The sequence below is a fragment of the Channa argus genome, chromosome 1 (assembly GCF_033026475.1).
Source record: "Channa argus isolate prfri chromosome 1, Channa argus male v1.0, whole genome shotgun sequence".
Taxonomy (NCBI): Eukaryota; Metazoa; Chordata; class Actinopteri; order Anabantiformes; family Channidae; genus Channa; species Channa argus.
In genome coordinates this window covers 41,003,414-41,030,802 of record NC_090197.1, presented here as the reverse complement: position 1 = coordinate 41,030,802, position 27,389 = coordinate 41,003,414, and the positions used below count along the sequence as shown (strand labels likewise).

At 39.9% G+C, this 27,389-nt stretch overlaps 1 protein-coding gene across 10 annotated transcripts; it reads left to right on the top strand.

Moving 5' to 3' along the window:
• The first annotated feature begins 51 nt into the window (after positions 1–51).
• ptpn20 (protein tyrosine phosphatase non-receptor type 20) lies at positions 52–27,389 on the top strand. Of its 10 annotated transcripts, XM_067521083.1 has the most exons (47): positions 52–311; positions 2,398–2,534; positions 2,703–2,866; positions 3,874–3,939; positions 4,035–4,214; positions 4,378–4,453; positions 5,204–5,284; positions 5,469–5,544; positions 5,717–5,870; positions 6,104–6,175; positions 6,429–6,603; positions 6,860–6,995; positions 7,080–7,218; positions 7,314–7,466; positions 7,640–7,825; positions 7,918–8,080; positions 8,186–8,453; positions 8,538–8,617; positions 8,957–9,034; positions 9,128–9,235; positions 9,335–9,451; positions 9,614–9,822; positions 11,901–12,002; positions 12,389–12,482; positions 12,959–13,044; positions 13,588–13,759; positions 14,214–14,425; positions 14,850–14,948; positions 15,443–15,954; positions 16,598–17,234; positions 18,133–18,303; positions 18,418–18,592; positions 18,683–18,893; positions 18,981–19,018; positions 19,283–19,369; positions 20,017–20,078; positions 20,381–20,542; positions 20,618–20,867; positions 21,471–21,568; positions 21,707–21,789; positions 22,151–22,284; positions 22,382–22,530; positions 22,861–22,951; positions 24,180–24,514; positions 24,633–24,848; positions 25,243–25,305; positions 25,401–27,389. In XM_067521083.1, the coding sequence occupies exons 2-47, from the start codon at positions 2,411–2,413 to the stop codon at positions 25,509–25,511; spliced, it is 7,155 nt and encodes a 2,384-aa protein (XP_067377184.1). In that variant the 5' UTR covers positions 52–311; positions 2,398–2,410; the 3' UTR covers positions 25,512–27,389. The 10 variants fall into 10 exon arrangements, 8 of the variants coding, with proteins under 8 accessions (XP_067377184.1, XP_067377193.1, XP_067377206.1 ...); XR_010915546.1 differs by lacking the exons at positions 22,382–22,530; positions 22,861–22,951; positions 24,180–24,514; ... (1 more) ...; positions 25,243–25,305; positions 25,401–27,389 and having other exon boundaries at positions 21,707–21,958; positions 22,046–22,264; XM_067521092.1 differs by lacking the exons at positions 22,382–22,530; positions 22,861–22,951; positions 24,180–24,514; ... (1 more) ...; positions 25,243–25,305; positions 25,401–27,389 and having other exon boundaries at positions 22,046–22,264.

The following is a 27,389-nucleotide window of genomic DNA, read 5'->3' as shown; positions in this document are numbered from 1 at the left end:
GTGACTCTGACCTGTCGCTGTCAAAACGCAAGGGTAATCCAATTAAGGTTTAAAGGCGAGAACCTAAGAATAGCGCCAATTACAGTCAAAACTTTCAGATCTTCCGCGTGCTGCTGGTGCTGATGGAGCAAATGAATGAATGAGCCATGTACAGTTAATGTCATTGATCGGTTACCTGCCAGAGCGTAGCAGCCTTTACTGAGAGGACGTCAAAACAGCAATGCCATGATCACAAGGATTATTTTGGTAGTGGAAGAGCTGAAGAGAATTCAAAGGATCAGACCGCTGACATAGGTTACATATGCTACCGGGTAATGTTTCTATTCCTTACAATCTTCCTCCTATAGCTACTGTTGTTTGTCACTTTAGTGGATTCAAGTGGGTGTAATCATATTCAGATAAATTAGTTTTGTTATGAAAACTAATTGACAATAGGTTGTTACCTCAGGTGAACATTCAAAGGACTGTAACGACTTTTTACGTGCACGAGTAATGAACTGCCTGGTGTAGTCTTTATATTCAGGCCTGTGAGGACAAAAACCATCTTGGTGATTTTTTTGATTGCTACAGCCTGCTTACATAAGCAGGACTCTGCTTCCATACTATCATATTTTGTTTTTCATAAACGTGGGGCTTTTGTGTCATTTTGTAGAGTAAAAGAAGGAGACCTAGATCTTGAAGAAGGTTGTCCCAGTTTCCCACAAATTCAGTGCATCTTCTCTGCCCGTGTCTCCATCATGGTTGTCTTCTTTACATGGTCTGTCTCTAACAGGATAATAAGACTAGATGTTGCATTGTATGATGCAGTGTAGTTCCAGCACAATAGATTATAGAAAAAGCTGTTTTTTTAAACTGAGCTGAAGAGAAAAAAAAAGGTGTATACAGTGGCAACTGTAAAATGAACATAGCATCAGATTTGTAGATGGTGAGAGTGGTTTGTTCTAGAAAACCAAAGACATCCTGCTGCTACATGAAAAATTACATCGTTTAAATCCATCTTTATTGTTTTGAAAAGCTGTGATTTGGGGGATGCAGATGCTTTAACAGAAAGTGAAAATTTCATGCTGGTGAGAGAAAGCAGGAAAGGTCAGACTTTGTCTATCCAATCAATGCATTTAAACAGCAGATAAATGCCTTGTTGTACATTGAATGCAGAGTTCCTCAACAAGTTTTTTCCAGAAATCAAGCAACACATGACAATTTGATGTCGATGTAACTAGTAAGCTACAAAGTTTCTGTGTAGCTGTGCTGCACTTTAGAATATTACCCCCATAGCTGTACACCTGTAGACAGACACCACACTGAGTACAGCTCAAGATTTACTCGAGAGTGGATGAGTGAGGCCACCTGGCAGGGTTTGTACTTTCTTCTTAAATGTCTTCAACATAATAACAACAAACCAGTGTGCAGGAACAAACTAGGTCTTATATAACTTACTATTCATTTTTGCCATGCCTTCATTGTCGTAAACCTTTTCTTTGTATTTACTGTGGTGTCACAAGTTAAAAATAAGTTAAATCTACGTGAAGGCATTAATTAGAACTAAAGTAACTTGTTTGGTTTGTGTCAGGTAAAGCTCGTTGTTTCATCCAGTTCACTCTGTGGCTGTTCTGAAACATTTAGAGAAACAGTCTGTCACAATTTAACCGATAGTTGCCTTTCATGACCTTTACCACCATTAATGAAGCAGATTTGAGAAATTTTTGGTAAATGTGTAAGTTCTCTTAAAATTGCACTTACAAAATCTTACTGTTTAAGCAGTATGATATTACTTTTTAACTTCCATTAGTAGCCATGTCAAAGGAAGATTTTACAGTAATTGTCCAAATGTATGGGAATTTTGAGATGGCAAGTCAGTTAATTTTTTTCCCTCCACATTCGCAAATGTATACAGTTGTGGTATTAAGCATTAGGTGAAAACAAAGTACCATGGGAACATGCTACAGTTGCTTTGGTGCCAGAAATACAGCTACCTCAGGTCAGAAGAAAGCCTATTACGAAATGGGAGGAGAAGGGACATTGAGAGGCAGTGAGACTAATGGACTAAGATAATCTATTCAGAGTCCAATGCAAAGATCTCTGGACTATCTCTCATAACTGTGTCTCAAGACAAAATATTGTAGGTAGGATGTGATAAGAGCAGTAATACTCACTGAGCGATATAATTCACTACACAAAAATGTGTAGTGAATTGCTTGAGAGAAGAGACACTCAGCTCAATTTAGTGTTCACATTGTTTTCATGAATGGTGAAGTACCATACATGTATTAAACCCTTGAATTGTACTCACGGCCAAAGATAGAATAAATAAACCTCTGCTCGGTTCATCATGATAAGCAAAGACTCTAAAAAGTGATGATTGTGGTTTGTCCATGTATGTTTTTTGTATGTATGCAGGAATGTGTGCAGGATGAGCAGCACATTTGTCACATTAGCTGAAGTACTGGAGGCACGAGGGGGACCTCTGCTGGAGGAGGAGGTGTGGTCCTTGTTGCTTGGCTCTGCAGAATCTTTAGTGGATGAACATTATAAGGGTAATGCATTTAGATACAGTCTCGTTGTAGTTGCACATAAAGTATGTCTGAATGCTTAGAGTATTGTGTTACTATGGTGTAACACAAACATTTGCATATATCTTACAGTATTTTGGCTTCACATACTATATATATTAATATATTTTGGACTTCTTCCTTTTTTTTTAGGTCACAACAGTATGTACAACATCATAAGCCCCTCCTCCTTGCTGCTGTCAGCCAGTGGTACCTTAGCTTTTAAGAACTGTGGCCTATCAGATGAGGTATCAACCTTCACTGCTCCAGAAATGCTGCAGGGCCGTGCCAGCTCAACCAAACCTGCCATAGAGAGGGTGAGTTCACACATCCTCAAATGTCTTAATACCTCACTTGAAAGTTGATGGCAGATTAGTTGAACGATTGTGTGCCTTTTTATGGTAACAGCAATATCTGCAGTTCCTTGAACTGATTGCAAGTCACTGCTGTTTGATTCTGATTCTGGTATTTTTCACTGGGTGTGTAAAATCTCAACATGCCAGAAGTTAGACGACTACTGGACGCCCTCTAGTGACCAAGCAAAGGAATTTCCACCTTAAACTACATCAGGCCCTTAATTTATCAACAGATTTAAGTCTAAGGTGACTCATGAAAAAAACATAAAATAAAAAAATTATATATATATATATATATATATATATATATATATATATATAAAAAATACATATATTTACCTCACATACACCTATGGTAAATTCTTAATATTTGTTAGAATAATGTTTCTTGCTCAATTAACCCATAAACATTTACTTTAAAGAAATGCACACAATGCTACATTAAACACAACATGTAGAATATGCATCAAAATCAGCTGCATCCTCAACTCATCTTCAACTTTTTAAATTGTTATTAATATTTTATTTGATTTTTTATTTATGATTTTCCGTGATTGATCACAATATGTTTTTTGGCAGTATAGTTCCAAATATTTCATGCAAAATTACAGTATACACCTTATCTAAAATTATTACAGTGTTTAAGTGGTGCAGGGGTTGAATACAAATTATAACTATTAAACAAAAAGGGAGACTTATATATTTAATTGTATGTGCATAATTAAGGACATATACTTGTATCCATGTATGTCAGACTATACTTAGTTTGAGGTGTTAATTTCATTAATTTATAAAGGGACAATGCATATTAATGAACATATATAAGTAAATACGCAAATTAAGGCCAATTTAAATTATCAGACCCTTGGCAGGCCAAGAAAAAGCCTCTTGTTGTATCTGTTGTAATCTCTTGTTGCTGTAAAATGTCCAATCTGTCTTGTTCTCAACCAGTTCACTTTGTTTCACAGATGCTGGTGTATTCACTGGGTATGACTCTCTACTGGTCAGTTGATTTTCACCTACCTCAAAATCAGGTGGGAACCCATGATAAACAGCTAAAGCTCTTCATATTGAAGTCAGTAGATTCACACGCTAGTTATTATAACTGTCTTCCACTCTTGACAATCAGCCGGTCCAGTTGAGTGACCATCTGAACAGCCTCCTACTCAGCATGTGTGAGGACTTGATCCACCGCAGAGTGAATCTCAGCTACATCCTGGAAGCCTGCGAATCTCAGCATAAAACCTCCACCCTGCCTCCACCCGCTCAAGTTATCAGACAGCTGGTGGAAGAGGTTTTTCATGAATCAGTGAGTCTAGATATCTTCCTACAGTGTGTTCCTGTCTGCAAGCATTTCAGCTTCTCTGCACGTCATTGTGTATGTGATCATACTTAAAGCTTGACTTGCATAATAATCAATTTATAAATAATTTATTATTCTTTGCAAATAGTAGCAGTTTCTTTTCTTTCAGATGGACCACGGCTCTTTGCCAGACACTAACGTCCCACTGAGTGGCAGGAGTCAGATGATCAGAGAGAGACTTCATGGTGAGTGTGCATGTTAGAGTGTTTTATTTAATACATTTTGAATTATTTATATTTATATAAGTATATAACCTACAAAGACAGACTTACCATAACAGAAAATCCTATATGCTGAACATCAACTCAACATAGTGAAAGATTACGTTACCTTAAAGGTTTCTGTTTACTTACTGGGTATCTGTACTTGTTAATAAATAACGCAGCTGATGTCCATTTATCCACATCCTGCCTGGCAACAAGGGTTATGGGGACGGTCTAGTTTATACCATGCTTGCTCCAGGACTCCCTGAAATAATAAACACTTTGGCAAACTGGTGGATAACTAAGTTAATGACTGTGTTCAGAGAAGATACAAATACATATCACAAAACTTTATGACATTTAAATAATAAACTTTAAACATACCGTATGTATTCTATTCCTCTATTGCTTGTATTTATTTTGGCATCAATCAAGGAATGTGAATGAATTTGACCCTTTAGACAATGTCATCTACATAATTATAGAAAATAGGCGCAGTCAATATTCTTTTGATTCTAGTCAATATACAGGTCAACAGGATTAAAATCTTAACCTAAAGCAAGCCCAGGATTAGGCTTCTGCGAGAGCCAATAAGCAGATAGTGAGTGTGGATGCTAAAGGCTAAACCCTTTGCCAGCTTCAGTTCTGTCAAAACATTTCATTGTCTTTTGGGAGCAGAGAGACATAAATCAAGTTTTGCTTGTCATCCTTCAACTTTTACCTGGTTGACAGGAAAGAGGGGGCCATTTTCAGACTTGAGTGAAGGGAGTCCTGAAGGAAGAAGATACTCAACGGACTCTGACTCAAAATCAGGTATGATAAACGGTGGAGACCAGAAAGTAAGTGACACAATGGTAAATAGAAGGAATATTCAACTTAACAACATCCTTGCAGTAAATGCAAGTTTATCATGAATTATATTTCTATAATGTGTGTTCCAACAGTAAAAAGCCTATTTTTACAGTGCGAGTGCTCATTTTATGTCTTGTTTTTTTAGGGAGTTTACCTCAAAGATCTTGGAAACAAAGGCCAAGGAGCTCTCCAACACCACTGTACCAATCTTCTTTAGACAGGTGAACAATATATGCACACACTTACATCCCATCACCAGTGGTTTTGTCACAATTCCCACTGTCTGTACTTACTTTAAGGTGATGTGACATTGTTGTCTCAGAGTTTGACTTTTCCAACTTCTCTGTACAACTATTATACAATTCGCCTTCCTCACCCCCTTTCTCCGCTCAGATTCCCTCGTGGGGTTCGTCACAGGGACAGCAACTGCAGTTGGCTTGGTAGGAGCCCCCACCATGACACCTCTCCCAAGACATCAGGCAGATCTCATAGTCCTTCTATCACCTTCAGCGAGTCTTCGCTCAGCCTAAGTCAGAGAAAGGCAAAGGTAAAATCAGGTTTTTAAGTGTTTATTCAGTATCACAAATGCAAACAAAATAAAAATACATGTTTTGGATCTGTATTCCAGTCAGTCTTAAAACCAATAGAGATACACACGTGTGATTTAGCTGAATTACAGTAACATGATAGTGAACAATGTTGTAAATAGCAGAGCAAAAGAGCCTGTTTGACTTCTTGCTGCTTGAATCTACAGTATATTATAAATGTTTGTTTTGTCAGGCTTTGGGTCCTGAGTTCATCAGAATGCCGGACGAACAACAAATTGTTCTTGAGCTTCCAGGATCTATTGTGGTAAATTCATGATTTCTGTTCAACTCCTTTGATTCTTTAATCAGAGTAGTTTAATACATTTTTATTTACTTTCACACATAATTTTCTCACACTATTTTAACTTTTATTCCTTTCTTGCATGCTGATCTACTGTGTGTCTGTTTACTTAATTACATGTACAGTATTTGTATATTTATGTATATGTATGTGAGTGTGTCTGTAGGCTTTTTTTTATGTCCATGTGTATCTGTGTGTTTGTGTGTCACCACCACAGTCCAAAAAAGGCCGTTCATGTTCCTCTCAGAGAGAAGTGACTGTCGTCCTGGCTAATGGACAGTATGTAATGGTTCGCTGTGACATTAAGACCAGAGCAAGAGATGTGTTTGACATGGTGGTGGCTCACGCAAATTTGGTGGAGCATTTCTACTTTGGTCTTGCCTTTCTAGATGGTAAGACGACATAATAATTAGGGCCTGTCCTATCTTGAATGCACATCAAAAACATTGAAATTAATTTAAAAATATGTTAATTGTGCCACTACAAATGTAATAATGGGTGAATTTGTGATTAAGCTATTAATTTATTATTATTATTTTTTTGATCAGAGAAAAGGTTTGAAATACAAATTTATTTCTTTATGCTGGGTTGTCACTCAGTTCCTTCAGAAGTCTGAGGTTGAAGAGGCTTTTCTATGTCATTCTACAGATGATGAATACTTCTTTTTGGACCATGAAACAAAAATCTCCAAAGTTGCACCAGACAGTTGGAAAAAAGGGCACATATCCTCCTTTTTAGTGTTTCTTCGAGTCAAATTTTTTGTTGATGATATAGCCTACATTTTGTAAGTACACTACTAATGTTTTAATCGTGGACATGAAATTTGTTTATAGAAATATATAAGTAAAACCCTTCCTGTTTCCTATAGGCACAGACTGACTCGTCATCAGTACTACTTACAGCTGCGGAAGGATATTTTGGAGGACAGGCTTTACTGTAATGAGGAGACGGGCTTGTTTCTGGCTGCTCTGGCTCTGCAGGCTGAGTTTGGAGATTACATGCCAGAGGTACAGAGGACATAACCTCTTGTGTCTTTAATTACCAGCATTAGCTTTCAGTGTGTGTCACAGCAGTGAATTTGTTTGCTTTTGTGTATTTTTAGTTGTATGGGAAGAATTATTACCAGCCAGAACATTATGTGTCCAAGAGGATGCTAGAGAAGCTGGCCCTGCCCAGTGTCAAGGAGGAATTGCCAAGATTACATGCAAGTCATGCCCAGATGCTGCCTGAAGAGGCAGAAACAGAGTATTTAAAGGTAGCCAGATTACATATACAACAACACAAATCCAGTAGCCAATTTCACCTTGGTAAATTACCAAAGTTGTGTGAACTTGTCTGCTACTGCTCTTTGTTTGTTATTTGTTTGCACTTTGATTGTTGCACAAATCTAAATGAGTGACACAATTATGTAAAATATGCACCACTCAGATTGCTCAGCAGTTACCGGAGTATGGCGTTATGTTCCACCGCGTGGAAAGAGAGAAAAGGCCAGTGGTGGGAGAATTGGTTTTAGGGGTCTGTGCCAAAGGAATCATCGTGTATGAGACAAAAAATCACCTTCGGACTGTCACCAGACGCTTCCTTTGGAGAGAAACTGACTCCATATCCACAGGGGTAAAATGAGGTGGCACTACACACAAAATTATACAGCTCAATTTGTTATGAAGGTTCTAGTTATTGTTTGATGACATGTATCTGTCTTTCAGCGGCGTAAACTGATTATAGAGTGTGGTGGGCCCAGTGGGAAAAAGCACAGCTTTTTAACAGAAAGTTCTAAAATAGCACAGTATCTCCTGAACCTCTGCTCAGCACAGCACAAATTCCATAGCGAGATGACTTCACGACAGCTTAACCATGCCATCATGCCAGGTGGGAAAACTTTAGTGTCTGCTCACAATACCAATACATAATAAAAGAAAGCAGCTCACAAAGTTTTCATGAATAATAACACCTGCTTCTCTTGTGTTTCTCTAGACGAAAACATGGATAAGTACATGTCTGTCTACCACAGACGTAACTTAGACCTGAAGCGAATGTCTTGCTCAGAGGGCATGTTGAACCATGTAGGTGTGACACCTGGTCAACCAGACTCCCTGTCTAAGTCCTGTGATGACCTGACCGCCAAACTGGAGGCTCGACTCCGCCAGCAGAGAGAGATGAGAAGGGAGATGAGCAGAGAGCTGAGTAAGGAGCTTACCGAAACAGGAGACCTCAGGGACATGAAAGATCGACAGTACAGGAGGTAGCCCTAATGGTAGTGGTTTGACTCCTATCACAGAAAAACTGTAGGATTTTAACTAAATGCAACTGTGTGCATGTGTTGTAGCACTCCAGAGACAATTCCCAGAATGATGTCCAGTGTTTCACTACAGAAGCAGGACTCTGACGCCTCTTCCTCCATCCGAGGTGAATATGTCAACTCAACTGCTTCTTTCCAACACATACAGTGACAATTTAATGGAAATTCTTATTATTTTCCATTATTAATATATATCCATTAATACAAATAATATTAGAATTAATAATATTAGACTAAGTGCCTAAGTACAGTGCTGGGTCACCATGACCCTCCTGAACATAGAAGATGTTCAGATTTTTAAACCAATTTTTTACATCGTTTTATTAGGTAATTCAGAATTTGAATTTGAAAGTATTAATAAAATGTCTATGTGAGCTAACCCTAGACCTTTGACTAACTATTATGAATATGATGCCTTGGTACAAACTACAAAATATTCTTTTCAGTTGATACACCCACTAGAACCCCACCAGAGAGAGAGATTGTCTGTGTGACCTTGAGGAAAGATCCAAAACTGGGCTTTGGTGAGTTTACTAAGGCAATGAATGAATAAATGAAGATATCTGATTATGTCCCAGATGTTTGTGGTCTTCACTTCCTCTCTGGGATTGTTTCAGGCTTTGTGATAGTAGGAGAAGACAATACAGGTAAACTTGACCTTGGAATTTTTATCGCTTCCATTGTGCCTGATGGGCCTGCGGACAAGGATGGGAAAATCAAACCTGGTATGAACCACCACCGACAAACAAGAATTTCCAGAGACAGAACCAAAACCGTGACTGCACACGGCTTACTATAACATGATTATTTGTTGATTTTTCCAGGTGGACGCCTCATCTCCCTAAACAAGACTAGTTTAGAAGGAGTGACATTCAGTGATGCTGCTGCCATCTTACAGAGCAGCCCTGAAGAGGTGGAGCTCATTGTGTCCCAGCCTAAACGTAAGATCTGCTTAGTGCTTTCCCCAGTACATGTACACACTAAGAAGTTAAGTTTTAAAAATATTTATATTTTCATCAACATTCATTCATTCAACTGTGTTTAGTAGTGGTACTTGATACTGAGATGCCCTCTATTGTACCACCTTTTTTTTTTCTTGTCAGAATCTCTCAAAGACAGTAAAAGTTCGTTGAGTCAAAGTACTCTGGGTATGGCGTTCGAGAGGAGCTTTGGTTCACAGACCACCCTGAGTGGGACAGATTACCGTCATGCTATGGAGGAACTGGAGGAGGCCATCACTCTGTCCAACATGGCAACCCCTAAACTGAGCAGGAGACTTCACATTCCTGTCGTGAGAATACAAGATGCCCAGGTTAGAAATAGCAGTCAGCTAACAATGGTTTGAGAAAATTGGCTTCATTTCCATCAAAATAAAGCCATGAACATAAAGTCAACCAATGCTAATATTTAACGACATTAAAGGAGAAGTACATACTTTAAAAATGAGTCTGAAAAACTATTTCAATTTCAAAAGAGGGCTTTCTTACTAAAACCATTCCACCTGTTCACACAGGCCATCGAGAAATATATCTTCTTAAAACCCTTTTAATGGAAGTGATAGGGGTTAAAATTCACAATGCAACCACAAGGGGGCACAAGCCAAGTCTTGGTTGGTTGACATGATGCAGAGAAGGAAGGTGGATATACTTTGTGTCCAGGAGACCAGGTGGAAAGTTAGCAAGGTTCGAAGCTGAGGAGCAGGGTTCAAGCTATTTTAGCCATGGGTTGGATAGGAAGAGAAATTGAGTAGGAGTTATCCTGAAAGAGGAGTTTGGGAGGAATGTTATCAAATGAGTCTGAAGCTGGAGATTGAAGGCATGATGTTCAATGCTGTTAGTGGATAAATTCTGGTGTGAGTTAGATAAAGTAATTCAGAGCATCCCCAGAGGTGAGAGAGTGGTCATTGGTGCAGATTTCAATGGACATGTTGGTGAAGGGAACAGAGTTGATGAGAATTTGATGGGCTGGTTTGGTCTTCAGGACAGGAACACAGAAGGACAGAGGATGGTAGACTTTGCAAAGAGGATGGAAATGGCGGTACACTTTCTTTCAGAAGAGTCAGAAACATAGGGTGACATATAAGAGCGGAGGTAGAAGCACTCAGGTGGACGTTGTAATTTGAAAGAGATCAGTAACTGCAAAGTATTGGTAGGGGAGAGTGTAGCCAGACAACATAGAATGATGGTGTGTAAAATGACTCTGGTGGTGAGGAAGATGAAGAGGACAAAGGCAGAACAGAGGACAAAATGGTGGAAGTTGAAAAAGAAGAATGTCGTGTAGTTTCAGGGAGGAGCTGAGACAGGCTCAGGGTGGTCAGGAGGTCCTTGCAGATGACTGGACCATTACAGCTAATTTTATCAGGTAGACAGGTAGGAGGGTACTCGGTTTGTTATTGGGAAAGAGGAAAGTGGACAAGGGGACTTGGTGGTGGAACGAGGAAGTTCAGGAGTGTATACAGAGAAAGAGGTTAACTAAGAAGAAGTGGGACACTGAGAGGACTGAAGAGAGTAGACAGGAGCACAGGGAGATGCAGCGTAAGGTGAAGGTAGAGGTGGCAAAGGCAAAACAAAGATAGAGGAGCTGTGGTGTTGTATGAGGAAGTCTGAGGTGGCAGAGAAGTATGTTAGAGTGGTGCAGGACATGTATGAGAGCTGTAAGACCGTGGTGAGGTTTGCTGTAGGTGTGACAGAGGAGTTCAAGGTGGAGGTGGGTCTGCATCAAGGATCAGCTCTGAGCCCCTTCTTGTTTGCTCTGGTGATGGACAGGCTGACAGATGATGTTAGACAGGAATCTCCATGGACTATGATGTTTTCAGATGACATTTTGATTTGTAGTGAGAGCTGGGAGCTGGTATAGGTCTGTATGCAAGTAGGTTGGAACCAGTGGATAAAAGTGTTAGTGTTGTGTGAGAAAAGAGTATCAGCAAGAATGAAAGGTTTTCAAGGAAAGGTGGCACTAAAGAAGAGTCTGAGCCTATTAAACCAAATGGACAATTTCCAAAATAAAGTCTATTTATTACAAAATGTCCTCCTTGTGTTTCCTTTAACAGTGTTTATTAAATTGAAGTGGTAAAAAAGTAACAAAAAGAAGCAATTTTACCATAATGCTACAATTTTGGATAAAATCGATATGCAACTTTGTCATAGTCACATGTGATTTGGAATATTGAAACCCTTGATTGTTTTAAAATTAAATGTATAACACATTGTTTTACAAAGGGACTGAAGTGATTTTTGGAGGGATCATATCAAGCTCTGTATTAAGTGGAATTGTAAAAACCTGTTTGAGTGTTCATCAAACTTTAATCTCTCCAATTAAAAAAAAAAATTTGAGTTGCTTTTTTTTTCTCAATCTAAATTTTGTGTCCATCTCTTGCTTCCTTGTTGTCAGGATGCATGTTCTAGGTCACCTTCTATCTTAAGTTTGAAAACTGTGGAGCGGTTTACAGTGGAGCTCAGGAAAAGCAGTGGCAGTCTTGGCATCAGTGTTGCTGTGAGTGAACTGTTTTTTGTTTTTTTTATATGGCATTTATATTTTCAAACAATACCTCTCTATAGGAGATAAATGTAGTTTTGTAGTATGATTACAGCAGTAGGAACTCCGAAGTTGAAAAACTACAGTACTACTGTCTCCCGATAGAAAGTCTTGTGCCAAATTAAATCACAAATAAATTGTGTCAAGAACTTTGTTACATTGCTGTCTATGTTAGACCAGGTCAGCCAAGGCAATTTGCAGGAAAGGCCAATAGGTAAAAAGATGCAATACACAACAGCTTGTATCCTTACACTGTGAGTCAGTGTGAGTTGTTAACATTTTTTGAGTACTCTGACATTGGGTAATTGCTCCTTTCCTAATTAATTAATCTTTCTTGCCAAAAGGGAGGAATGAACACAAATGTACGATACGGAGGAATTTGCATCAAGAGTATGGTGCCCGGCGGTGCAGCAGAGCAGGACGGGCGCATTCAGATCGGTAATCTTCTAGGGGCGAAGGGGGCTGGGGAATATGTTGTCAGGAGGCTGCCAATGAAGAAAATATTTGATATTATGCAGAATGTTCACTCAGCTTTTGATTAAGTAGGGGCAAATAGCAGCAAAATTTATTATTTATCTGCAAGTTTTTCTTTTTCTGTTCATCAAAGGATCATCAAAGCATATGATGAAAACAATGTGAAATATTTTTCACAGTGGTCACAGGCCTTGTCCATGTGGTCAACTTGGGGGGGAAATGGCCCCTTTTATATTTTGTCAGTTATTTGTACGAGTGTGCCACTAGAACATTGTGGTGTTTGTCTCTGCTTGGTTCGTGCTTCAGTAAGCAGGAACGAGATGTAGAGGTGTTGGCATGCCCCTCAACCACACACCGCACACACAAGTACACAAATTGTTAATCCGTTTATGTATTGATGTTGCTAATGATGATGAGACTTGTGTTTGTGCATATGACAGGTGACAGACTGCTTGAGGTTGATGGGTACAACCTGAGGGGTGTGACTCACCAACAAGCTGTCGAATGCCTGAAGAGAACTGGCGAGGTATACACGCACACATACAAACAAACACATCTACATCAACTATGAGCAAATGGCTTTATCCTTTGCTGACTGGATTGATATGAACACATTAGGACTGTACTTTCTCAAAAAAATCAGTTTTAACAGCTTTCAACTTACTGTATGTTCAGAAGTAAAACAGGAGGCATTGTGAAATTTTCTCTAAGGTTTTAGATACAGAAATCTTTCCCTAACCTCACTGAAGTGGTTTAAGTCACCTAAAGCTGTGTTATAGATTTTAAGAGAAATACAGGGGTGAGATCACACAAGTAAATAATTTTATTGTGAACTTGCAAAGGCTTCTAAGACACTTCATCCTTATCTACTGTAATCTAGAAAAGGTTTTGCAGTTAGCCCTGTTAAATACTGTATGCACTAAAATGCATACTGTACTGTACCAATGCGTACTGTAGGTGGTGATACAGTAAGTTATTCTCTGTACCCACTATAGTGGTACATTTGGTTGTGTAAACTACTAAATATGTGACACAGGTGAATGTAAGTGTGTGCATCTACTTCCAATAGGTGGTGAACCTGCTGCTGGAAAGGGAGCCCACAGTAATCCTGGAGCAACGACCTGACTCACCCTGCCCCCCCTTTGCCCACAGTCCATTACACACACAGCCCCCCAGGACTGAGGTCTCCATGGAAACAACCTTGAGTGGTCAAGCCAAGGACTACAGCTTTGTGACTGATGGTGAGAGGGGAGAGGCTAAAAAAAAAAAAAGAAAAGAAAAGATAGACAGTGTCAGAAGCATACACACACACACACACACATAGCCCAGAGGTGACTGCGAGTCATCTGACAGCTACATTGTGGTTGCTGTCAGAGTCATCCAGGGTTGATGCTGCCTTAGTCCCTTAAGACTGCACACACTGAAACCTTGCTGGTTCACTGCCTGAGCTTAGATAAAGAGACAGTTTCTCATTTGAAGCCTTCCTTTTTTTTGGCGAAATGCTAAAAAGAAATAAAAGAAGGATTATATGCTTTAGATATTTCTTCAAATAAATATTTCTCAAAAGAAAGTTTGTGTGTTGGGGGAAAGATTTTTCTTTTCACAATGCTCAAAATCCCCTTCAACACTCAGCTCAGTAATCAGGCAATATTAATTAATGCCCAATAATTGCCTTTCAATTCCTCTTTTTCCTAGAAAATATACATGAGGTCGTACTAAAGAAGAGTCTGTCCGGCCTTGGCTTCAGCTTTTACATCACACAGCTGCAGTCAGGGCCAGACCGTGGCAGCTTGGTCCGTATCAAACGTCTGTTTCCTGGTCAGCCAGCGCTTGAAAGTGGCTTGTTGCGAGAGGGAGATGTTATTCTGTCTGTCAACAAAGAGCCTGTAAAGAATCTCTCCTATCAGGTGAGGGTTGGAGTGTTTACAATTATTATTAATCTTTCTAAATGTATATACATAAACATTAATAAGCAGTTACTGTACATTGTGGTCAGAAATGTTAAACTAAACATTTTACAAGTTGCTAATTAAAGCTAAAAAATTCAACATCATCATCAGTGGATGATAGTTGTGACTGGGCTGGTGAGTGTATTTAAAGCATTAGCAGCCGTGGTCTTTCCTAAGATCTTGGCAACGTCATTGGTTCACTAATCCTTTAATCTAATGCTGACAAAAATAGCAAGTTTGTTGTGTCATAGTCTTTGATTGTGTACTGCCCAGTACATCTAAACATTAAACAAAGTTGATGAGCACAATTTTAGTCTGTTACCAGTCGTAATGTACCCAAGCCTTACCACACCAACACACACATTGTTTTTTGATGTTTTAGAGGGTTTTGTTTTTGCTACGTGGCGCTCCATCTGAAGTTCATCTGCTGATATGCCGACCAGGTCCTGGATTACTGTGTGATGTAGATGACAACACATTGGTGAGCACACACGCAAAAACAAATGCACCCACAAATACAGTTGTATGTAAAGTTTGAGTTGTCCTCTAGAAATTAGCTATTTTACATTTATTCGAAGTGAAAAGAAGATATTACAAGCCTGTTTTGAGCAGCCCTTAAGTTTTACAAGGTGTTAAGAGTCAGAAAATCTAATGCTCTGGAATTATCAGTTGACAATCACTAATCACAATTCTTTACCTGCCTCACAAGACATGGGGTTTTATAAAGCCAATTAGCTTAAAGAGGTTCTTAATGTATAAGATGCAAAAAGTTTTGCACTTTGTAAAACAAAGTAAAGTAACAGCATTAAGGACATGTTTTTAAAGGTGCTTGCTGCAGGGGTTTTAGTTGTTTCTTTAAACTTTAAATAACTTTAGGTCAACAAAATGTGTAATTGAAACCATTAAATACAAACTTTTTTATGTATGTATATACAACAACATCCTTGTTGTTTTACCTCCTGTTTGACAATATAGAGCCCTGCACCCTTCCGGGAGGTTCGATCCCGGTCTCTGGACATCCGACTTGGAGAAGACTACAGCCAGCTCCTTAAGATTCAATGTGATGTCAACAAACTCCGCCAGATACAGGCCCCAACACAGGAAGAAGATCTCAGCGACACACCAGAGAGGGAGGCAGAACCTCCTGCAGCTCCAGCAGTCCCCGAGAAGCAGGAGAGCCTAGACAGCAAAGCACAGACTACCCAGATTCCACCATCGCCTCCTCGCTCACCCCCCTCACCCACATCGCCTACATCACCTCCGTCACCAGTCTCGCCAGTGTCACCCGCCACTCCGGCATCGCCCGCCTCACCCACATTTGGTTCTCCACCAGCTCCATCACAACCACTTGCTAGTAAACTAGACGATAAACTGGAAGTAGAAACAGAGGAGAAGAAGAAAGATGGGGGAGACGAGGCTGCAACAGCATTTCACTCTGCTGTGATGCTTACAGATATCTGTCCTAAGACAAACTCCATATATGCAAGGTAATCTATAAGATGTAGATAAACCTGAAAACTATTATGTATTTTTGCATTCATTCATTCATTCAAGAGCAATCATGGAAGTTCTTGCTAGTTACTGGCATATCTCAAAGCTTTGGCAGCATCCTGCCTATTCATTGTTTATGATAACTGCTCAGTAGCACCTGCACTGGCTGTCAGCATTACCAGGTCAGCCGTGGAGTGAGTTTGAGTTGTGCCATAAAAGTAATTTTATACATTTTGGGTGTTTAATTAAACCAATCATACATTTAAAAATGCATATACAGTATATAGAATTGAATTGGGTATCAAATGCATCTAATTGGGGCACTTTTGGTTCATGGGGTAGAGAGCTTTTTGATTTATATTAGAACTTAACTCATTTTATTTACCTGCTGTATGCATCTGTCTATTCTAGGTCACAGTCTCTCCCCTAGTTTAATATTTACACTTTATTTATCCAATATTAAATAAAGCATTGTTCCCCCGAAAACTTTTAAAGTCTGAGCTCTAATTATCCATCAGCTATATGATGTCGCATGGTATTTGTCAGGTCACTCACAGCTCATGCTGCTGCGGTTTCCTTGTGACATAATTTAAAACTTTTAAAATATTGTTTGGAATAAACATGTTTGTGTATCTGCAGTGGAGTCAGAGAGGAGGCAGATGGAAGTGTGACTTACTGCTACATGGGAAATGGATTGACTATAATGGCAGATGAAGAGTACCTGACCATCAGCTCCACCCTGGAGCCTCCCCCCAGCCTTTCCTCCAGTCTGGCGATTCACACCCCAACAAGCACTGTCACAGCCCCTGGGTTTCAAATCCCCAATAGCTCTAGTGGTTTTAGTTTACAGAATCCAAACCTCAGGCCTAACATCCCCACTACCAACATTTCTCCCCTTGGCCTTGTATCTGACACCCCAAGCACATGTTCTCTGGCCCACTCATCTCAACCACTCACAACACAGCCTCCAAAAGCCAAGCATCACCCAATTCAGCAGGGGCTTCTTCCCAGTCACTACAAAGCCATGACCAGCCGGCCTGTTGTGCCTCCACCACAGCCTCCTTCTTTACCCCTTACCCCTATTACAGCCCAGATCATCTCTACTGTGCCTCCCTGTACCAGTCCGCCTGGCCCGATGCTACCAGCTACCATGCTGCCCACCCCTGTCCAGAGTCATACCAAACCGAGGGAAGAACCACAGAACAAAGAAAGGGAATTCAGGAATGAGGAGGATGATGATGAGGAGGATGATGAGGAAGAAGAGAGTCGAAGAAAGGCAAGTTTGTGATGTTTCCTGTTGTTGTCTCACTCTTTGAATTTGGACCAGTGTTAGTGGATAAGCTCCAGCCCCCCACGACCCTGAGCAGGATAAGCAGTTAAAAATAATGAATGGATGGTTGGATTTAAAAGATCTTCATTCTTAACCATTCTATACTTTTCTATACCTATCTATTAAAAGGCAAGTTCAACAATATTCAACTTGCCTTCTATGGTTTTTTTTGGGCTGTGTACATTAATGTACATTAGTACTTTAAACTTACCACTGACATCCCTGTGTTAAAATTTTAACACAAACTCCTGCAGATGACATCACTCAAAGCAGATGATGCTATCTGGTCTGGAGGAGCTCTGGAAAGGCAGGTTGACCGATTACAATCTCTATAATGTGAGCAACGTGATAAAATAATCTCAAATGCAGGTTCCTCCAAGTGATGTCATCTGGAGGGTTTTTTAAACCAAGAGAGATATTTTAATAGAGGGAAGTCAGGTGGAAGTTTAATTGCATGCATTTATGCATTTCAGTGCCTTGCACATGTTTAATGACATCTGAATCATAATAGATTCAATAGTCAGAAAGACATACAGTAATGAATCTAATTTAATTTAATTTACATTTACTACCCTTTCCTTTAATAATTTAACAGAGACACATTTACAGACACAATGATGGAAGACATTATATTATGCTACGCACCACTGTCCATCTCCCTTTCTCCACAAATTCGCAGCAGATGTTATGGATGTTTTGTCACAGACAATTACTCATTGCATTTTGCTCACAAAAGTCACCAAAGTTAAAAGAAGTAAAACCACAATTAATTTAATAAAAATATAAACATTAGGTAATCACGTTAAGTGATGTAACAGTAATTCCAGTGTTTATTACCTGTCAGGGATTGGTTAAAGAGTTTGAGCTGACAGTACTTCTGACCAAGTCCAGGAGTGGAAGCTTTGGATTCACCATAGCTCGAAGCAAGCTAGACAATTGCTACTATATACAGGAAATACTTGACAACCCAGCCAAGGCAGACGGACGTCTACGGGCAGGAGACAGGCTCATCACGGTAAAATCAAACATACATGCGCATATACATTTGTACAAATCGTGTTACAATAAGTCATATAATGTATGTGTACAGTTTACTGTGATCAATTGATTCTCTGTCATGTGTCTCCAGGTAAATGGTCATGATGTTACCAGTGTGGCAGATGATGCTGCTATGACGATTCTCAGGTCATCTCCAAGAAGACTGAGTATGACCCTGGGGAGGGCAGTTACAAACCTGGTGGCCCCACCCCCCTGCGACAGCCTGCCTGACGTTGTTCTGTACAAGACACCATCAGGACAGCTTGGTGCGAAATCCTACATGTTTTCTCACATTACATCCAGCTGTTCTCTGAATCATTAGCATTGAATTGTTTGTACACATGTGCTCTCTACAGGTATAAAGCTCACAGGAGGTATTGGCAGCAAATGGCAGGGGATCTACTGTCAGGAGGTGGTGCCAGGCTCCCCAGCCAGTGAGGAGGGCAGTGTCCGACCCAATGACAAGATTCTGTACATCTGTGGCAGGTGCACCCTGGGTATGACCCTGGAGGATGCAGTCAAAGCCTGTGAAATTGCCCCTCGTAAAGTTAAACTTAAAATCATTCGGTATGTGCCATCAGTTAAGATGGAAGCTGAAATTGGTCTTTATGTTTTTGTGCCTTTGAATGACTCCACTGTTTGTGTCTGCCACAGAGAAGACCAGCGGGTGACCCCTAAGGCTAAGTGGAATGGTAAGGGCTTCTACAGGATTATTGGTGTGGTTTCTGCTTCGTAAGTTAACCCAAAGATACATAAAAGAGGATTGTTTGGTGGTTATATGCACTGATGGATTCCCTAGAAACCAGATATGTTTATGCTTAATTTAACTCTCTTAACCGAAGCTCAATCATTACCAGAAAATATTACATGTTTGTACATTTGAATAAGTGCATGCAATATTTGCTTCTGTGTACAATCTATACTTGTACATCTCGAAACACATTTTTCTTTTGTAGGTCTCTTTGACTGGAAGAAAGACAGGAAGTTCTTTGCTCGATTTGAAGAACCTGTCTCTCCAGAAAAAGATTCTCCTACTGAAGATGGTAAATTTCTTTGTTATTTTCCTAATTCATTTTTCTATCTCGTCCGACCTCTCCGTCAGCATGTTTTGTCAGCACCATGACTGGTTCCCTTTCAACCTTTAGCTTGTTGTTCTGTTGTCTGTGTGAAGCCGGATCTGTCTGCTGAAAGGTAGTGCTTGTTGCAGCTGTCTCTGTGTGTGTGTGTGTGTGAGGGAGAGAGAGCTGAATGCTGACAGACAGATCCTGGGCTCCCACAGCAGGATTAATAATTAGCAAGCCTCCAGCCCTCCACTGGTGTATTGGACTGCAAAACCAAAGGCGTCATTCACATACACACACACACACACACACACACACACACACACACACAGTGCCATAGAGCCAGTGGTCTACAGGGCAGGTAGCAGAGTTGCCTAGTGACAGTCCATGCAGTGGTAAGGGTTACCTGGAAAGACCAACCTTGTTCACCTGTCATAGAAGAGGGGCACCCATCAACACTCCTCTTTCTAAATGTCCGAAGAGGTGAAAGGTTGGTGTATGTTGTTTTGTTTTTTTTCAATGTTTTTTCTCAATCTTTAATGTTTGTGGAAAACACATTGTATTTAATAACTGGATATGTTTTTGTTCACTGGCTGCTGATTAACTGATACCTCTCCTGTCTTTTTCAGTCGAAGCATTGTATAGGACTGCTGCTAAATTTAGGTGTCTCTCTCTCACCCAAGACCAGGACGTAAGTTTCTTTATCTTGGTTAAAAAGCTCCTACTTTCCGATGTACCCTTTCAGCTGTACTTTTTTTTTTTGACTGCACATCTTTTAAATTGTCTGTTGAAAAGCACAGTGCAACATGAGTCTACTGTGTGTCAATCTGCAAATGCATTCTCTGCTGGGGGTCACTGTCTGCATGGTTGTGTGTCTGCCATGCTGTCCATGATTTGGGTTTTGACAGCATAATAGCCTTTTTTTTGAAAAACATGTAGTAGAACAAACATTTTTTTCTTAATTCTCTTCTCCTGTGCCTCTTTTCTCTACAGAGCTGCATCATGCAAGTGGAGTTCAAAAAACCAGAAGGGGGGGGTCTTGGCTTTGCTTTGGTTGGGGGGACCAATGGCAGCATGCTCAGAATAAAGGAAATCTGTTCTGGTGGAGTAGCTGAGCAGGACGGTCGGCTGAGAGTGGGAGATATTTTATTAGAGGTAACAACCTATCAAACATAAAGTTTTTACCTGTAGTGGGGAATACTTACAGAATTGGTACTGTGTATATTCTAGGTGAATGGTGTGATTGTGTCCGGTCTGAGTCACAGCAAGGTGGTGGATATCCTGCGTAAAGCTGAGGGCACTGTACAACTCACCATCTGCAGAGACATCCTGCCATTGACCTACTGTGAATCACCCACACCGCCAAACATGTCGGCTCAGACAGAAGCTATTTTAGCCGAGCAGCCAGCTCCTGTGTCCATCCCTGATACCTGTTCCTCACCTGACCTCATGCTGAATAGGCCAGTTGAGCGTCCCCCTGGTATGATTTCTGATACCTGTCTTTCTTATTACTGTGAATTTGTAGAAGGTGGATGTTGAATACAGAGCTGTAGTGATGGATCTTGGACTTCAGTCAGTCAAGTTTGGCTTGACAGCTAGGACATTTGCCTTACTTTAACTTGTAAATGGTAAATGGTCTGCACTTATATAGCGCTTTTCTACCTATTGGCACTCAAAGCGCTTTACACTGCTTCTTATTCACCCATTCGCACTTATAATCACACTCATACACTAATGGGGATGCAGCTGGCCAATGCTCATTGTGAGCAACTAAGTTGGGGTTCAGTGTCTTGCTCAAGGACACTTCGACCTGTGACCAGAGGAGCAAGGGACTGAACCAACAACTCCAAGATTGGTGTATAACCGCTCTACCTTCCTGCGCCACAGTCGCCCAGTGTGTTTCATGACTTGACTTTAGAACTGAAAGCAAAAAAATATTTGACCTGGTAATATCTCAAAACAACATAAAAAATAAGAAAACACTAGGAATGCCCCGCATAGCCGTATATCCTGTTGTCTTCATGGACCGCATTCACAGACCAATTTGACAAATTTTTGCATTAACATATATTATTCCTTTCAGAGGCGACTGTGGTTAATAAAACAGATGTTGTCCTAACTTCACCACCACCTCCACCTCACCGACTGACCATTGTAACAGATGAGAATCCATTTAAACAGGTGAAGTGGAGACTAACAAGTGTAGTAAATATGATTTTAAATCACCCCCTTCTTATATCTTTACTAACATTTGCTAACTTTATTAACATCTTGCTCTTCCGGTTTGTTGCCTCCTCCGGCTGTTTGCCTCTGGAACAGGAGAGCTGTAACAGCACCCCTTCTCATCGAGCTTGCTGCCCATCCCTCAGTGTTGCTGACATGTTGCATGGAGCTTCTGACAGGTAGTAACTTTCCAAACTACTCTCATCTTCTTCATCTACTTATTTTATCTCCAATTCCACATTCTCCAGCTACTCCTCCTCCTCCTTTTTATTTTGTTTTGGTCTGCTGGAGTTCCACTCTTGACCACAAGGAGACAGCAGAGAGCAATACAAACGACACCGCCTTGGGGTAAATGCTGTGAACCCTAGTGAGAAAAAAAGGAAGTTTAGAACTGGTAAAAACATATTTTAGCTTCTTGTCTATACTGTATTTTAGGTGGAAAAGTCGCAGGGAAAGGAAGCTCAGCCTTGCATGATTTCATCCCCTCCTAAAGAAGAGTAAAAATGGTCTGGTCTCACCCCTGCCCCCTGACTCCCCCAGGAAACAAATTGTGACCAATCTTTTGGACCAGAGCTGCAAAGACATCCGGAAAACCCAGTCAGATGGCTGGAGCAGTGAAGAAGATGATGACGTATTTGATGCCACCAATCAGGAAATGACATCACCTCAAACAGGTGAGGTGCTCTTCTGCTCATGCATCAGAGTGGTAATTTACATGATGCTGAATCATATGAGCCCATTTCCTCCTCTTTTCATCTTTTGTTCCCTCAGGCCCACCCATAATATCAGAGGAGGAACTGTCCAGTTTAGCTCTCATAAGACCCGCCAAGACCAGCCAGTACTCAGGTTCTAGAGTCAAAGCTCTCATCCAGATTCTGCAGCATCAACTGGACCAACAGGAACTGGTCAAAGAGTTCATGGTGTGTATGTGATATGGGCATCACAAATAGTTATTGCACATTTTAACTAATATGCAGAATTCATAGTTTTAAATATTTCCTTAACAACTGGTAAATTTAAATTTACATATTAATAAAGCAATGAGCCATTGAACTGGCTTTCAAATTCATCCTTGCATAAGAATTATAAAAAAATAAGTTTTTATAATTTCAAAAAATGCAAACACACTGTTTTTATAAAATTAATGTAATTTCTTATGGACAGACATATTGTTATCCAGTTGAACTGTTTTAAGTGATTCCACTTTATTTTATTATTCCACATTATCTTGTTTATATTATTCATTTCAGGCATTGGAGCATTTGAAGCCCTCTGACAACTGTGTTGTTGGAAAAGCTCCTGAGAACAGAGATAAGAACCGCTACCGGGACATCCTACCCTGTAAGTCTGAAAGAGGGTTTTAACTTTTGCATTCAATTTTTCATTCTTCCAGGAGAATCTAAAAGTTTTCTTTGTCCATATTTCCAACCTACACTTCAATTTTTTATTCCCTTATTGCAGTTTTTTGTTAGGGGGCAAAAGCTTGTAATAGCTGGACATTAGAATTACTGTAAGGTCCTAAATAAAGGGAGTGGAGACATTTGTTTACAACATTGGAGTCATATGTGCACAGCAAATCATGTCCCACTTTAGCATCAATAATTCATTGGTGCCTCACTTTATAATTTTCTTGGATCAGTATGCAGCGATGAAGAAGATGCCATTTGTTCGTAACCTTGTAATCATCCAGGATTTATGTTTTTAATAAAGGAAGTTGGCGCAAATAGTAGTTTTACAAGCTGTATAATAATTATTAATTTCAGTGGAAAAATACAGAGAGACAGGGTGATTATAAAAACTCCACAAATCATGTGTGCCTTTGTGCATGTGCCCTGGGGTATAAGGCTTAAGTTGTGGTAAACACTGATTATTGCAAAATGTGAAACATTTGTAAAAATCACTTTGTCAAACTTTGCTTTAGTACTTTAGTACTACTGATGTCCTAAATCAAAAAGGAACATGCACACACACACACACACACACACACACACACACACACACACACACACAAATTTACCTCTCAAGCCCTCAGAGTGTGTTGAGGTGAAAAGGGTCAGAATTGAGATGAATGAGCATGATGAAAAGGATAGTGACCCCCCCAGGTTCCTTCCTGTTTTCAGTGACAATTGCTGTTTGGTATAGAAAATGGGGCATGTTCTTTACCAATCTGATCCACTGCTTGCAGTAGTTTATTTAGATAACTTGATTTCTCATCTGTAGCTTTTTTGACCTCACAAGCAGGCGGTGGGGGGCTAACCCAAAGAACATTCCTTTCTGCCTTCGGTCTATGAACCCTCTCATCACCAAACTTCTTCACAGTGCTGGTTTGTTGAGCCAGGCTTCAGACCTGGGGGCTGTTTACCTGGCTTTATTTGCTATACATGTATATATAGTTTGCTTTTGGCAAAACAACAAATAATCTGTGGTAAACCTGCATGTGGTATCACAGTGTTTGTTGTTAATCAGGCATCGTAAAACCCAAGGCATACCTGTCATTCTGTTTGGGAGAATGTTGCTGGAGGTTAATTTGGTTGTTTTTTTATGTCTCCCCCACATGATCTATCTTTAGATGATAAAACACGTGTTCCAATTGGAGAAAACCAGGACTACATCAATGCCAGCTACATTCGCATGCAAGTTGGCGATGATGAGTTCTTCTACATCTCCTGCCAGGGCCCTCTGCCGTCCACCGTGCCGTCTTTCTGGCAGATGATTTGGGAAAACAAATCTGACATCATTGCCATGATGACCCAGGAAGTAGAACGTGGAAGGATCAAATGTCACAAATACTGGCCAGAGAAGCTGGGCATTCCTCTGGACACGGGCAGGTACAAGATTTACCTGGAAAAGCAACAGTATCTGGAGTATTTCCATATCAAGGTTATCCGGATGGTGGAGACAGAGGTGAGTGAAGAATGAGGAGTACCTTTATGTGCAACGATGGTGCTGCAACATGATAGCTTCCTCTGAATTTTAAATATTAAGGTTAATAAAAAAATATTAAACTCATTGTTTTTTCCAGACTGGTGAAACTCATTTTCTCCATCACCTGAAGTCCACACACTGGCCTGACCATGGCGTCCCACAATGCTCTGAGCAACTGGTTCACTTCATTCGCTACCTGAGGGCAGTGCACCACAGGGGGCCAATCACTGTGCACTGCAGCGCTGGAATCGGACGCACAGGAGTTCTCATCTGTACTGACATTATCCTCAGCCTCATTGAGAAGGATCTGCCTGTGAGTGAATGCCCGTTTGCTTGGTCTGTTGATTTGTTTATCATACCTTTTCAGTATTTTTAGCCATGCTAGAGCAGAAGCTTAAGAGATGGCAAGGTTGATCAAATTTACTCCAAACTAAAACATAGACGATGGACCCTGTGTTACTTGCAATCTAAATGATAAAGTTTTTCACATATACATTGTCATCCTGCAGATATTACTATTGTGCCTACTGTACATACAGCTTCACAGAAGTACTATACTGTCTGTAGAGTCTCCTAATTCTGTCAATTTATTTTTAATACTACTTATAACCGTATCAATAATAACCAACCACTACTAGGCAAAGACTAGTTCACCGGAGTTGTAGTGTACTGTAATTACACATTAAAACCTTCTGTCTCTGTCTTAGATTAATGTGAGCGACATCGTAAAAGAGATGAGGCTTCAGCGGCATGGGATGATTCAAACCAAGGTCAGTACCAAAAGAAGGGATAAGTTGAAAGATCCAGCTTTCAAAAACATACACTTCCCACAAGCTACACATCCCCTTTGTCTCTCCCATTTCAGGAACAATACCTCTTCTGCTACAAAGTCTGGTTGGAAGTTTTACAGGGCATTTTACAGCTTCATGGCAACCAATGGCAACCGGAAAGTCCCCGGGACCACAAAGTAGTTTGAATGTTTGAATGTTGCACCTCTACTTTACCTCCCTGTGAAGCATAGACTGTATATGTTAAACCATGTGCAGTCAATCACATCATAGACTTGTGATACCATTTTTTGGCTATAATTTGTTTGTTTAGTTATAATATATAACTTTTACTTTCTCTCTGTTTTGATACTTTTTGTGTTGAGGCCTGTTGTTTAGTTGAACAATATTTTCTGTCTCGGTGCTGTGATTACATAATTTTAACTTAGATCACTGAGGCTGTTTTGCCTTCAGGTTTAGTCATTTGCCTTTTGTCTCCAGCATCTTTTTTGAATTTTGTGTAACTATGTCAATGCATCTCCTTGGTTCTTCTCCATATCTTTTAATTTGCAGTTAGCAAACTGTCATTTTGCATGGAACGAAAAGTCTGGTAACATTCACATCTTTTATCTGACAGTATTTTCAGTATTTTCACTAATGCATAATGCATTAGTGTTTGTTTGAATCCCTAAGTAGCATTTTATGAAACATTGCGTTAGGATTTCATTAAGTGCATTTGTACCCTGTAGAAAAGTACATTAGTAAAAAAGCACTATTGATTTTTCAGTTCATCATCTAAGGGAATGAAAAGAATCAAGTGCCTTGGAATGACTCACACCGCATCACATTGACCCAAAGCCACTTGTCACAAGTGGTTGGAAGCAGAGAGCTAGAAACTAACTGAGAGCACCGAGCGGTGGTTAGACTTAATGTGCAGATTTCAGGCTGTTTGCGGTCTAAGGTGGATGTTTGGTTGATCCAAACTGTGGAAGGATTACATCTCACATTTAGTTAGTTTGTGCTTTACCTTTCAATCGTATATTTGTTTAAGGGCCCATTTTATACAAAAAAAGATGATAATTATTTCACATAATCACAACGTGGAACATCCTAATGCAGATAAAGAATGATTCAGCATGATAAATGAATACATTTTCAATTCACTCTTACTAAAATTTAAACAAGACAAACAATTCAGTGTTCAGCTTTTTGTAATATGTACAAAATTGATTTAAATGACATATACAGGATAAAATAAACAATAAGTTGCTTGACTTTTACATGTGGTTTGTTATGTGACAACATCCTTTATCTGTATTCCATAGCTATTTTGATACAAACTTGGCCAAAAATGCAAAAAATATGAGGTTTACAAACTTCCATTTTGCCACTTAAGAGTTATAAGATGTACAAAGCAAGTCTTCAAGTCACAGATCAAAGATGATTTGTAGCTGCTGTTTGAACCTCGACCTTTGGATGTAGCTTGTAAGCCTTGTTCATTTAGCTGCTATCACACACACCAGCTCTCGTACCGCATGCAGACTCTTAAAGTACTAATGTTTAAGACCGAAATTTGAATGGATGACATTAAGATGATTTGATGTGGAATGTGGAATGTAACAAAGCAATACTCTCCATGAGGAGAGGGATCAGAATGTCAACCTCTTACCCAAGGACATCTTCATAACTGTTTGGAGCATGTAGGTAAGATATTTTCAGTACTGTATCTTTGCCATGTGGATGGCTGTGCAGAGCCATCAGCCTCTGTACTGTGTATGCAACAACTTTTCACTCTGCTTGGTTGGTTTTCCACTGCTACAGGCAAACCCTGTGTTATCTTTTTTTTTCCGCTCAGATCTTGATAAAATTATTACTCTTGAAAGAACAAGCAAAAGCACACTTTGCATTCATCGGTGAAAATGCACCTTGTACAGTCAGGCAAGTGCTCATGCAATAGCATTGTGAAATGTAATAACCCTTAACTGCACAACTGCTCATTTGTGCTAAATTAATATATTGTCAGTAACCAGTAACCAGTACCTGAAAACAATGTAATACCTCTTTCTGTAATTAAAAACTGTTCTGAA